The 14,415-nt window shown below is 39.4% G+C and overlaps 1 protein-coding gene across 1 annotated transcript in view; it reads left to right on the top strand.

Annotated features, from left to right (window-relative positions):
- abcg1 (ATP-binding cassette, sub-family G (WHITE), member 1) overlaps positions 1-7,590 on the top strand; it is a 31,784-nt gene extending 24,194 nt beyond the window's left edge. The window contains exons 7-15 of the mRNA XM_056262572.1: positions 646-769; positions 881-995; positions 2,847-2,995; positions 3,121-3,222; positions 4,167-4,335; positions 4,468-4,568; positions 5,207-5,365; positions 5,493-5,611; positions 6,964-7,590. Coding sequence (XP_056118547.1) covers positions 646-769; positions 881-995; positions 2,847-2,995; positions 3,121-3,222; positions 4,167-4,335; positions 4,468-4,568; positions 5,207-5,365; positions 5,493-5,611; positions 6,964-7,192 — 1,267 coding nt within the window. The 3' untranslated portion in view covers positions 7,193-7,590. The remainder of the gene's footprint in view (positions 1-645; positions 770-880; positions 996-2,846; positions 2,996-3,120; positions 3,223-4,166; positions 4,336-4,467; positions 4,569-5,206; positions 5,366-5,492; positions 5,612-6,963) is intronic.
- The last annotated feature ends 6,825 nt before the right edge of the window (positions 7,591-14,415 follow it).

Below are 14,415 nucleotides of genomic sequence, written 5' to 3'. Positions count from 1 at the left end.
GGGATGTTTTCTTGGCTCACTTTAGGCCCCTTAGTGCCATTTGGGCATCGTTTAAATGCCACGGCCTACCTGAGGCGAAAGGGGGTCAAACACAGTATTAGTATGGTGTTCCTAATAATCCTTTAGGTGAGTGTAGATATTAGACGTATTCTATTTCACTTAAAAATGAAAATTCTGTCATCATTTACTCACCGTCAAGTTGTTTCAAACCTGTATGTATTTCTTCTGTTGAACACAAAAAAAAGATACAACTTAAATTATGTAAATGATGACCGAATGTTCATTTTTAAGTGAACTATTCTTTTAAAGTGGACATAAGGCTTTGATATGAGAAAGCATATGCTGCCCTGACAAAAGCCAAATTTTGATGGCAGTGACACACAAAGGAAATATGTTATAGACAGTATAGATACAACAGAAACTGTAATGCATGAGCACGCTAAAAAACAACTTTTATATATATTTTAACAGGAATTTTGAAGAAGAAAGAGGAGGAAAGGGAATCGGTACATAATAATCGGTACAGACTTGAGCCTTGTCTGCATCGGAGCACCACAGCTTGGAAATACGTGCTACTGCCGCACCACGGCTCCATCCACAAGAAGGTTGTGACCGTTGTTTTTCTCTCTGTCTTCCCCTCTTCAGTGGACTGGACAGCTCCTCCTGCTTCCAGGTGGTCTCGCTGATGAAGGCCCTCGCTCGGGGCGGGCGGACAGTCATATGCACAATCCACCAGCCCAGCGCTAAAGTCTTTGAGCTCTTCGATAAGGTGATCACTATTTTATACTCTGATTTGTGTTTTTGAGGGGTTTTTTATGCATTTCTGTTATGCAAAAAAAACGCCTGTCACACCTCATTCTTGGTGCGTTTGTTTCTCCAGCTGTACGTCCTCAGTCAAGGCCAGTGCATTTACCGAGGAAGAGTGTTAAGCTTAATCCCGCATCTCAGAGAACTGGGACTCAACTGTCCCACCTATCACAACCCTGCAGACTTCGGTAAGAAAAGGACACTCTCAGTATACAGAGGTCCAAACGGACAAACAAATAAATAAATAACACAACTTTTTTCGGGAATTGCTGGACCCTTGCTTTCAGAAGTTACACGAGTGAATCAAATCTGGTATATAAAAAGTTCACATAAAAAAGCTCAGTGACTTGCGCATCTACTAATTTCAAATGTTACCATCAGAAACTATTTAAAGGAATTATTTAGGTAATAAAGACATTCAAAATGTTGGGGTTGGTACGATTTTTTAAATGTTTTTGAAGAAGTCTTCTGCTTACCAAGGCTGCATTTATTTAATCAAAAATACCGTAAAACACTAATATTGTTAAGTATTATTACAATTTGAAAGAAGGTCCCACTTTATATTGTGGCCCTAATACCTGTGAACTTACATGGTTACTAGATATGTACTTAGTATGTAACTACAGTGTAAGTACACATTGGCACATAGTATCTACAGCTGTAATATTTGTGTAACTACACATATGTAACAACCCACGGAAAGGTATGTGTATGTACAAATGTGTAACAGGACATTGGTGACAACACTTTTTCCACTACAGTAAATACACATGTGTAACAGGAATTATGTAACTACAATTTGTAACAACAATATGTATTTACACAAGTTGTTCCACTTCCACACGCAGCCTTAAATACTGCAGTTACCAGTTTGGATATAAATGTATTTAATTTCCAACCATGTCAGTATGTTAAAAGCAGATTTATTTTAGACAGTGGCAGAGTTTTTCTATTTTTCTTTTAGGCAGCCTAAAGGACCCTGTGCTGTTCTAGTGTTAACCCAGAGAAGTTTTACTAAATAATCTGTTACACTGTTGAGTGTAATGTCTATTAATAAACTTTGTTTAGCTTTACTGCTTTTTTTCTTCTTCTTCTTTTTGCAGTCCTCTTATACATTGTTTACTGAGAACTGATCAAGGTTTAATACTTGGGCATTTCACCCATGCAATTTTTAAATTACTTTTTAAGTGGACAGTTCCTGTGATGGTACACAACATAGAAAAACTCTGCCACTGTCTAAACTAAATCTGCTTTTAACATACTGACATGGTTGGAAATTAAATACATGTATATCCGAACTGGTAACTGCAGTATTTAAGGCTGCGTGTGGAAGTGGAACAACTTGTGTAAATACCTATTGTTGTTACAAAATATAGTTACATAATGCCTGTTACACATGTGTACTTACTGAAGTGAAAAAGTGTTGGGTAACACTTTATTTTACGGTGTCCTTGTTACATATGTTACATGTACTTACTGTAGTAATAACAGTAAATTATGCATAATTACATGCAACTAACCCTCAACCAAATCCTAATCATACCCTATTCCTATAGTAAGTACATGTAGTTACTTAATATTACTCTGTACTTAAATATATAATTACACTGTAACAAGGACACCTTAAAATAAAGTGTAACCAAGTGTTGTCACCAATGTCCTGTTACACATTTGTACTTACACATACCATTCCGTGGGTTGTTACATATGTGTAGTTACACAAATATTACAGCTGTAGATACTCATACACTGTAGTTAAATACATGTAGTTACCATGTAAGTTCACAGGTATTAGGGCCACTTAATATAAAGTGGAACCCTTTAGGTCAAGGTGTCATTGTTACAGTGTAATTATACATGTAAGTACTGTGTAATAATAAGTAACTACATGTACTTACTATAGGGTTAGGGTAGGATTAGGATTTGGTTAGGGTTAGTTACAATCAATTATGCATAATTTACTGTTATTACTATGGTAAGTACATCCAACATATGGAACAAGGACACTCTAAAATAAAGTGTTTTCTTCTTTTCTCCAGTAATGGAGGTGGCCTCTGGTGAATACGGTGACCAGACGGCTCGGCTGGTGAAGGCTGTTCAGGAATGGAAGTGTGAGAAAGACTACAAAAGTGAAATGAATGGTAATGGGGTCCATAACCCCTTCCTGTGGCACAGACCATCTGATGAGGTGTGTATAGAAACATGTGAAGCCTTTACGTAACATGATGCTGCGGGTGTTACGCGCATCTCTGCTTTTTTGGCTCAAATAATTTAGCACACAAGAGATGTAATAATTGAAGCTGTTTTCTTTAGGACTCTTCGTCGTCGGAGGGTTGCCATAGTTTTTCCGCCAGCTGCTTGACGCAGTTTTGCATCCTTTTCAAGAGAACTTTTCTCAGCATCCTGAGAGACTCGGTAAGCAGCACCGCCACCTGGTGGGGACGTTTAGTGACACATACACAGCACAGACAAATATGATATAAAGAGCATCAGGTGTTTAAACATGGAGAACATGATTTCACCAAGTGCAACATGTTCCTGGATCAACATCTTTCTTGATCCTGGAACAACATTCCAATCGACCAATCAGATTTGAGGAACAAGTTAATTAACAGTTTATGTCAAGTTTAGGCTTACAACCAGAGTGATGTGCTTCTACATCAGTGTTATTCACCTATCATTCCCCTCTGGTTATGGGTAAGGTTAGGTTTAGGGGAGTGGATATTATTAGGACTACGTTTTTGGACAGGAATTTTGTATCTAACTCGGCAAAATCAGGACATGCTTTAAACATCATTATCATATATGCGAATAAAAACATACGTTTAAACTCAATTACGTTTCAATGATAGTAAAGGTCAGGGATTTCAATTACTTTTCACTGGAATATACTGAATTGCAATTCAAAGATTTTTAACAGTCAGCTGAATTTCATTAGTCCAAATTGTGTCAGTCTGGGAAATAAAGTGTTTTCTATTATTATTATTACACTCTCGGAATAAATTCTCGGTTGTTTCAACCCATGTTTGGGTAAAATATGGACAAACCCAATGGTTGGGTTTGTAAAATGTAATGAAATATGTATAAATGGAACACAAATCACAATTTCTTTTGAAAATACCGCATGATTACATAGGAATTTCACATTGAATGGTTATCATTAAGAACCTGAAATTCATCAAAATTTCATTATATTTGAATTCTACTTAAATTAGATGTATCCTGTTTGCTCCCTAAATTCAAATTATTTTCCAATTCAGTAGTTGCAATTCATAAACCATTCTCAGTTCAGTACGGTGGGTACATGTACAATCAGAATGAACAAAAGCTTGATTTGAAAATGATTCTTCTCTGTTTAGGTGTTGACTCACTTGCGCATCATATCTCATCTTGGGATTGGAATTCTGATTGGTCTGTTATACCTGGGCATCGGCAACGAGGCCAAGAAAGTCCTTAGCAACTCTGGCTTCCTGTTCTTCTCCATGTTGTTCCTTATGTTCGCAGCTTTGATGCCCACCGTTCTCACCTGTGAGTCTGTACAATCTGTGTAAAGAGGTCGTTGATGCACATTTACTTTACTTTGTGACACTATTCTTGTATGTGATTCTTGATTTTTACATTCTATGGATGCTCATCTGTTCTTTCTGACTGCTATTGTAGTTCCACTTGAGATGGGCGTCTTTTTGAGAGAACATCTAAATTACTGGTACAGTCTAAAGGCGTACTACTTGGCCAAAACAATGGCGGACGTCCCGTTTCAGGTAACGTGGAACAAATAAAACATGAGGTTTTCTCTTGAAAAGTAGCTTGCTCTGATGAGATGATTCACTTAGTGGATAAAGGAGAAGGTTTAGATTGGGGTTTCTTCAGAGTACATACACATAACAGGATAAAAATGGAACAAAAAGGGAATCACTAAGATGGTTATGGCATAAACATGATGTTATTGGAGCTTCAAGAGGATTTGCTTTTCAGGTCAAATCACTATTTGCACAATATAGACAAATCCTGCTGCAACATTACATAAGCGGGCTTTGCTTTTCCCCTTCAGAAATATGATCTAGTGAAATAATCTTCAGTTAGAAAAAAATTTTTTTGACCATTTGGGATGTTTTACTTAACCTGACAAAAAAACAATAAAAATAAAAAATAAAAATTTGGATCCTATAGGGATCCTATTGTGCTTTTTTACATATTCTTGTCTTTCTTAAGGGTGTAATGTTGCTGTTTGAGCATGAAAAAGGTTTCCAAAGTTACAAAGCAAAGTCACTTGAGGAGATATTCTCTATATATATTTTCACGGTCATTTTTTGTAACATTGACTTATGAACAAAAAGTCAAATTGTTCGATTTCTCTTTGAAAGGATAGACTTCAAAATACTTGTTTTGTGCCTCACAGGTTGTGTTCCCAGTGGCGTACTGCAGTATAGTGTACTGGATGACATCTCAACCTTCAGATGCAGTCCGTTTCATTCTTTTCCTGGCTTTAGGGACACTCACGTCACTGGTTGCACAGTCGTTGGGACTACTGATAGGAGCAGCATCCACGTCATTACAAGTAAATACCTCTACTTTTGCCTTGTCCTGTAATGTTCTGTCATATACTTATTGCCACATTATCAATCAATAAATTTTCACAGAAAATGTACACTTTTGTCTGATGCAGTGTTGTGTTTCCTTGACAGGTAGCAACTTTTGTTGGTCCTGTGACAGCCATCCCTGTGCTGCTATTTTCAGGCTTCTTTGTGAGTTTTGACACCATCCCAAAATACCTCCAATGGATGTCATACATTTCCTATGTCAGGTAAGCGAACCTCGGGAAATGCTCATTATAGCTTTTAGTTCAATATTAAGATATGATAGATTCTGTATGTGCCAAATCATTCATCTGCTTTATTTGAAATTAGATACATGAACAGAAATTCTTACTTAAATTATTTATACCTAAAGACAAAATGATTAACCAGCAATATCACGGTTTCACAGAGTTTTATGCGCCCTCGTGAAAGAGATCTAGACTTTATATTAAGTGCTATTAACTGAACTTAAGAGTGCTTTTTGACCCACCTAAGTACATCTTTATATGCCATTTCATAGTTGTATTAATTTTCAAATATGTTATAGTGTACTGCCGAATGTATTGGCAAGCCTTTATAGTAAAACATAATATACTATTGAAACTTGTATGATAATGTATGTATTTAAACATGACATACAAGTTTGTTATTGCACATTTGTAATGATAGTAGTTGCATTTTTACTATATATAAATGCATTCACTTTAAATGTAATATCAAATAAGTTAAATGTTATCTAGTTAAAATGACAATCAAGTACTTTACATATGCTTTAATATGTCAATCAACATATCAAAATAAGTGTACTACTTTAAAGCATGACACAATATTACTAAAACATAATGTGTGAAATGTATAGGCTACTTTAAAGTAAAATTCTTAAAGTGTGTTAAGAAACAGTCATGATGGTGTACTCACTTTATTTCATTATGTCCATTCTATTTCTTTAATATCATATAATCTACAAGTAATAGTTGTTAATAGACTTTTAAGATTTGAAGTACACTACAAGTGCACATTCAATACAATTAAGCACACTTCTTTTTTCACAAGGGTGTTTAACTCCTTTTTAACATAATCTTCAGCATGAAATAATGTTATCATGTACATGATAACATTATTTTATGCTCAAGATTATGTTTTGCATCTCATTACAAATACTAAATGTGCTACACATATAATTTCATGTTGTACATGTACAGTAGGTTTAAAAGTACAGTAGGTAAGATGAAGTACACTTATCATAACGATGTTTATCATAGTGATTGTATATTAGGAGGATTATTCACAATTACTACTTATTAGCAATAAGTAAATAAATTATCATGATATATCGATTCAAGTTTAAATTATTTTATTATAAAGTACAAAGAGATATGAAAGACTTGCAACTATATAGGCACAATGTAGTAGACTTAGTGTAGTGGTCAAAATACAAAATATTTGACAAGAGAAAGCTGCATTTGACCAATCAGAAACAAGTATTCTATAGAGTTGTATAACAAAACCAATTTGTATACCAAAAACATTGGATATCTTAAGTGTTCCTCTTCTAAATCAGTTGTCCTCTGACTTTCAGATATGGTTTTGAAGGAGTCATTCTGTCCATATACGGGCTTGACCGTGAGGACCTGCACTGCGACAAAGACGAGACATGCCACTTCCAGAAGTCAGAAGCCATTTTGAAGGAGCTGGATGTTGAGGATGCAAAGCTCTACTTGGACTTTATCGTCCTGGGCATCTTCTTTGTGTCGTTTCGTCTCATCGCCTACTTCATCCTCCGATACAAGATCAGTGCTGAGAGATAGACTCGTGCAAGACGTGATGGAGAGAGTGCTGTCTTGCCCAGGGAGGGCTAGGCTGAAAAAGCCCAAACAGAGAGGCATGTTTGCCTACACTGGACAGAAACCTGGGCTGAACCTGAAGTCACAGTATGTACTGTAAATGTCCAGCTTTTGCGTGCTTTTAATAAGAAAACAAAGCGCTTAGAACGCAACCGTTCCGGGACTCAACCAGATAGACAAAGAAACACGGCCGCACTGAAGAGAGCTCACAGGACACAGACATTCAGCAGTTGGCTGAGAAAGTAATGGGCTAATTTGTGTGATCATATTGGAAAGCTGGAATCTTTTCTCTTGCCCTTGTGAAAAAAGAAGTGTGCTTAATTGTATTGAATGTGCACATGTAGTGTACTTCAAATCTTAAAAGTACATTAAAAAAAAAGTATTTGCACATAATATAATATTAATGAAATAAAAGCCACTTAAGTGTAGTTAATAAGAGCACACTTTCATGACTGCTTCATAACTTAAGTACGTTTAAAAGGGGCACTTTGTAATAATTTCATATTAAAGCGTACATTGTAAATCATGTTTTAATCATCTTTTGTCATGCTTTACAGAACTACACTTGTTTTCATGTTTCCACTTACATAGGCCACTAAATCACATTTAAAGCACTCGATTGTTATGTGTTATTTGATATTACATTTAAAGTTAATATATTTTAAATCCACGCAATTGCAACTTCTTCATTACAAAGGTGTAATAATTACAAATATATGTATTTCTACAGCATACAAGTTTCAATAGAAATGCCATAAAAGTATATTTTCGTTTACCATAAATGTTTGCCAGTGCATCTGGCAGTGCACATTAACAACATTTCAAAGACGATATAGAAGTAATTATGAAATCGCATATAAAACTGTTCTTAAGTCCTACTTAAGTGGATCACAAAACTCTTGTTCAGCTACTCACGTTTAAGCTACAATCATTTTAATTTAATTCCAATTAACATGCAATTAAGTGTCCGTAAACATTCAGTTTAGACTTAAAGCTACACTGTGTGATTTTTACCCCCATCTAGCGGTGAAAAGGTATATGACCAACCAGTGAATATTAGTTTCTGTTCCTCTCAATTCCGATTTCGTAACTCCTACGGTGGCCAATGTAGTCCAAGATTAACATGGCTTCCAGTTCGACCTCGTCTATGAGTGTTCCTTCAAGTGATGAGGTTATTTTAGAAAACTATTATAATTTGCAGTAATTTAATTTGTCAGGTAACATATAGGTTATTTATATGACATTCGACACGGTGCCATCGAGTGTTAAAACGCGAAAGGCGAAGCTTGAATTAACGGGTATGTCCCTCTTTGGCTAATGTACTTTCAAGATGGAGGGGCAACATGGCGACCGACATTAGAACCCCTTACCCGTATGTATTTTCAATGGCATATTATACACTCACGAGAATACTTTATTACTTGAACGAAGTAAATATAGATTAATGAGCACATATATTTTTGAAAGAACTAAGTGTTTTTAGCTAAGAATAAACTAAAAAAGTTACACAGTGTAGCTTTAAGCAGGTCTACTCCTTTCAAAGGTATGCTGAACTGCACTTTTTTTTTCACAAGGGTGCTCTTTTTTCTTTTTTCCTGTGCAATGATTGGATATAAAAGACAATCATTAATTTCTGGTCTACCTGGCATTCCCTCTACTATTAAAAAGCTCTCATTCTGTTGGTAATGGCTGCCTACTGCTCTTGTAGGAGAATGATAACTTAGAAACTTGTGTAGGTTGTAACTGGGTTACAATCCTATCAGAGGAGGAACAAATAAAACGAATCCAACAGAGAACTAAAGGCCCAAGGTGACCGGATCTCATTAGAATGAAAAAGGGAAAAATGCTTCAAATCCTATTAGCATGTCAATTCTGTGCCGCTATTGTCACCAAACAGAACTGCAAAAGCAATGACTGTTTTCAAAAAGGTTTCTTGAACACTCCTCCTTCTGTCATTTGTCAAACAAATGGATAGTCCCACCCCCACCCCCGTCACAAATGTTGTAAAAGCAACTGGCATACGAGTATACAGCCTTAGGCAGTGCTCGCTTGATAATGTGTGATGTTTTCATTCATGCTGACATTTCTGGGTGTTTAAAACAAACATTTATTTTTAGCATTGAACAAATCACATACATCACCTTTAAGTCTCCATACAGCATGTTTAAAAAAAACTGTTCAGTATATCTTTATGACTTTAGTAATTAAGCACAGTACATCTGATAAACCATCATCTTATGCAAATATGAATTTTGGCATCTTTTTGCAAATGATTGGACTTCCTCACTAAGTTATCAATCCTAAAGTTGGCAAACCCTAATAGGCTTCTCTTACATTCAGAAATGTCTTTTATGAAAGGTTTACAAGTTCACGTTTACTGTTCTAAATGCCTTTGATTTTCCTGAATTATAGGTTCGAAGGTCATGGTAGTAATCATAAAGGATCTCACACACTTCCATGTGCCGTTTATCATCCAAACGTGTTTTATTCACATTAAAGGGGCATTGTCATTGATTAATGTCATATTCTTTGTTGACGTCTATTCACAGATTTCATGCTTTCTGGTTACGGGACAATCAAAAAACGATGTATTTGCGAAGTCAATGCAAAAGTGAAAATGTGACAAAAATGAAGAATGCTATTTATTATCTGTGTTCTTTGTATTAAATGTCTATTCTGCAGATGTTTAGTGATCTCTCCGAGCTGTATGTCCCCATGCTGAGCATCATTCACTAAACATTGCAGGCACAATGTGAATGCTGAGCTTAACTCAAGTGTTATTATAATCATACCAAACCTGATGTGGAAATTGATGCAAAATATCTTTGGATCCATCGTTGATAGCTGTATTACCTCTATTCTGTTGGAAGAGTATTTCTACTTAGAATGTAGTGCATATTTATGTTTTTTTGTATATGTTAATTGTATATTATGTTTCTTATTTAGCTTCCTTCTTTGAATATTGCACTTACAGTATGAACCGTAGAATCACAACGATAGGGATTGTTATATGTAGACATTCAATGGCTCTATTTTAAAAGTTATTTCAGTTACAATATGTTTCTGTTGCACAAATCTAATGTAATAATAGTTACAAATTAGATATACTAATAAAGATTTATTGTTTTCAAACTGCTTTTTTTATTTGTTATCTGAGTGTCTTATTTTTGAATATTATATTCATAAAGGATAAGATTAATATGATCTGTCTGTCTATATAATGAAATGCACCAAGAGGCTCGGGGGGATTTGTAGACAAATGCTGAGAGTGGCCGAGACTGAATCATGTATTTTCTAATGTCAGGTTTGCATCTTTTCTCTTCATTCCAGAGCATTTGATGTTTTGTGTTTATTATCTTTGAACTGATTATGAAATTGGCATGATGCATTTACTTGACATAATAAATTGTAAACATTTGTTTTATTCTAATAGAATAGTCAAACATTTGCTCACATTTAATGACGCACAGATATCATTAAAACCAGATGAAATAACGAGTTAGTACATGAAAAAAAAAAAGTCATTTAATCAAACTTTAGCATTATTAAAACAGTTCAATTACCGTATTCCAAATATATTCACCCTTACTCTTCTCTCAACCGCAATAAGAAGTGGATTCCGACCCAACTTGTCCTGCAGCATAAACAGGGGTGTATTCCAGAAAGCAGGTTATGTGACATACCCGGGTATGTTTAAGAGTAAGCGGATAACCTCAACTTTCGGTTCCAAAAACGGAGGTAACAGGTAGTATAGCAACTCACTCTCTGAACTTAAAGGGTTAGTTCACCCCAAAATGAAAATTCTGTCATTAATTACTCTCCCTCATGTTGTTCCAACCCTGTAAGACTTTCGTTCATCTTCGGAACACGAATTAAGGTATTTTTGATTAAATCTGAGAGCTGAATCACCCCTCCATAGGCTTCTTAAGGGATCGAAACTGACCGGCCCAAAAGTTATGAAACACATCATTAAAATAGTCCGAGTGATTACAGTGGCTCAACCAACAACTTAACTGTTGTTCATTGTGTCTTTATTTCCTGTAACAAAAGACATTTGTATTTATTGCTTTAGATTTCATTCAACAACAAATGACAGATTCATGTTCACATGCTGTTTCCCACCTTAAGCTGGTGCTCCAGCAATTCAATTTCAAGTCTGGCCTTTTTTAGGTTAAGCCTTTTCTTCTCTATTTGAAGCTGTATAAGGTCCATCTCCATGTCAATTTTTCTGATTTGCTTTTGAAGGTGGACCTTATACAGCGCTTTGGCAGGCAACTAGATAGACAGAATAATTAAACATGCCTGAAAAAGTCTGTAATACAAACACAGACCAAATATTTACATAAGGAAGGAGAACTGCAGAACATTTCTTACACTGCTAAGATTCTGTGTGGAGGTAGATGGACCCTCATCTGTATTAAAATCTCCTGCAGTCACAGTCTTCGTCTGCACCAGTCTGTCCTTGTCTCTTCACTACACTTCCCAGTATCCTCCTCGTCTCCACACCCTCACTTACCAGCCTGTCCCTCGTTATCATCATCTGTGTCACCTGTCTTTACATCATTATGGTTCATCAGTCTCTGTATTTACATTGTTTCAGTTCAGTTTGTCTTCGTCGGTCGTCGTCTTTGTTTAGTTGTGTGAACTGAAGTCCTGGAATGTTTCCCTTCATCTCTGTAAGCTAAATGTGTAAATAAAGCATCTGAATTGAGTTCCTCTCGTCCTCGTCTTCTGCATCCTGCACAACGCCTGACAGAACGACTGACCAAAAGGAAAATGGACGAAGCGGGTCAGATCTTGTTCTGTTTATCAGAATGGCCGTAAGATTGAATCCTACCTCAAGGAGTTTGTGAAGTACAGCCATCTCACGACATTAACTGATCAGCAGCTGATGGACTTATTTTGGAGTGGATTAGATCCACACTTCACCTCATGGATGCCACCGGGAAATCCCAACATGAACCTTGAACGGTATCTGGACTCCGTGTTGAGATGGTGTGGTTCACCATACATGGTCAGTACCGTTATGTCACCCCGGTTCCCGGCACTCCATGATCCCAGCCCAGAGCCTTTACCGCTGGGTCCGTCCAGCCCAGCTGAGCCTTCGCTGCTGGTCCCAGTTCCGGTGGTCCCAGTTCCGGTCGTTCCAGTTCCGGTGGTTCCCGACCCTGCATTCCGCGTCAGTCTTCCCAAGCCTTCACATCACGTCACGGCAACCATCAACCCAGCCACCAGGTGTGTCTATGGACGTCAAGGGCTGGTGTCCAGTCAGGCAGATCCACCATTAGGCAGGTCCACCAGATCCACCCAGTCAGGCAGATCCACCATCCAGGCCGCAAGAAGCCCGCCCAGCCGGGGTCTCGTCCAGCCCGAGACCGACCGTCCAGCCCGAGACCGTCCAGCCCGAGACCGTCCAACTAGAGACTGTGTTTTCTAATCTCTCTTCCCCGCTGGTTCCGTCCAGCACCAAGCCCTCTTCACCGCTGGTTCCGTCCAGCACCAAGCCCTCTTCACCGCTGGTTCCGTCCAGCACCAAGCCCTCTTCACCGCTGGTTCCGTCCAGCACCAAGCCCTCTTCACCGCTGGTTCCGTCCAGCACCAAGCCCTCTTCACCGCTGGTTCCGTCCAGCACCAAGCCCTCTTCGCCGCTGGTTCCGTCCAGCACCAAGCCCTCTTCGCCGCTGGTTCCGTCCAGCACCAAGCCCTCTTCGCCGCTGGTTCCGTCCAGCATCAAGCCCTCTTCACCGCTGGTTCCGTCCAGCATCAAGCCCTCTTCACCGCTGGTTCCGTCCAGCATCAAGCCCTCTTCACCGCTGGTTCCGTCCAGCACCAAGCCCTCTTCACCGCTGGTTCCGTCCAGCACCAAGCCCTCTTCACCGCTGGTTCCGTCCAGCACCAAGCCCTCTTCACCGCTGGTTCCGTCCAGCATCAAGCCCTCTTCACCGCTGGTTCCGTCCAGCATCAAGCCCTCTTCACAGCTGGTTCCGTCCAGCATCAAGCCCTCTTCACCGCTGGTTCCGTCCAGCATCAAGCCCTCTTCACCGCTGGTTCCGTCCAGCACCAAGCCCTCTTCACCGCTGGTTCCGTCCAGCACCAAGCCCTCTTCACCGCTGGTTCCGTCCAGCACCAAGCCCTCTTCACCGCTGGTTCCGTCCAGCACCAAGCCCTCTTCACCGCTGGTTCCGTCCAGCACCAAGCCCTCTTCACCGCTGGTTCCGTCCAGCACCAAGCCCTCTTCACCGCTGGTTCCGTCCAGCCCAGCCCTCTTCACCGCTGGTTCCGTCCAGCATCAAGCCCTCTTCGCCGCTGGTTCCGTCCAGCATCAAACCCTCTTCGCCGCTGGTTCCGTCCAGCACCAAGCCCTCTTCACCGCTGGTTCCGTCCAGCACCAAGCCCTCTTCGTCGCTGGTTCCGTCCAGCACCAAGCCCTCTTCGCCGCTGGTTCCGTCCAGCACCAAGCCCTCTTCGCCGCTGGTTCCGTCCAGCACCAAGCCCTCTTCACCGCTGGTTCCGTCCAGCACCAAGCCCTCTTCACCGCTGGTTCCGTCCAGCACCAAGCCCTCTTCGCCGCTGGTTCCGTCCAGCACCAAGCCCTCTTCGCCGCTGGTTCCGTCCAGCATCAAGCCCTCTTCACCGCTGGTTTCGTCCAGCATCAAGCCCTCTTCACCGCTGGTTCCGTCCAGCATCAAGCCCTCTTCACCGCTGGTTCCGTCCAGCACCAAGCCCTCTTCACCGCTGGTTCCGTCCAGCACCAAGCCCTCTTTACTGCTGGAGTACGTCAGTCACGCAGAGACTGTTCACGTCCCGTCTGCCCAGCCAGAGACTATGCATGTCACAGATACATATACAGATACAGATAGCTTTATTAATCCCCGAAGGGCAATTCAGTTTCTACAGCACACCGTCTATAAATACATACAACCAATCACACAGCCATAGAATGTAGAATGTAGTGTATAACAAGGGTAACATGATAGGGTCCGGGTCCAAGGACAGTTTATAAATAAATAAAAAAATTAAAATAAAAAATAAAAAAAACATCAAGGTTGCGAATCTGTAGCTCCTAAAGTGCATAGTGCCAAAAACAGATCAGTCCATAATTATTTCCTCAGCTCAATATTTAACAGACTGATTCCTGAGGGAATAAATGATATTCCATAGCGGTTAGTCTTTCTAGGGGGCTGCAA

This window comes from Rhinichthys klamathensis, unplaced genomic scaffold (assembly GCF_029890125.1).
Source record: "Rhinichthys klamathensis goyatoka isolate OS25496 unplaced genomic scaffold, OSU_Roscu_1.1 h1tg000194l_1, whole genome shotgun sequence".
NCBI classification, from domain to species: Eukaryota; Metazoa; Chordata; class Actinopteri; order Cypriniformes; family Leuciscidae; genus Rhinichthys; species Rhinichthys klamathensis.
Note: the sequence above shows the minus strand (reverse complement) of the source record. Positions and strands in the feature narration are given on the sequence as shown.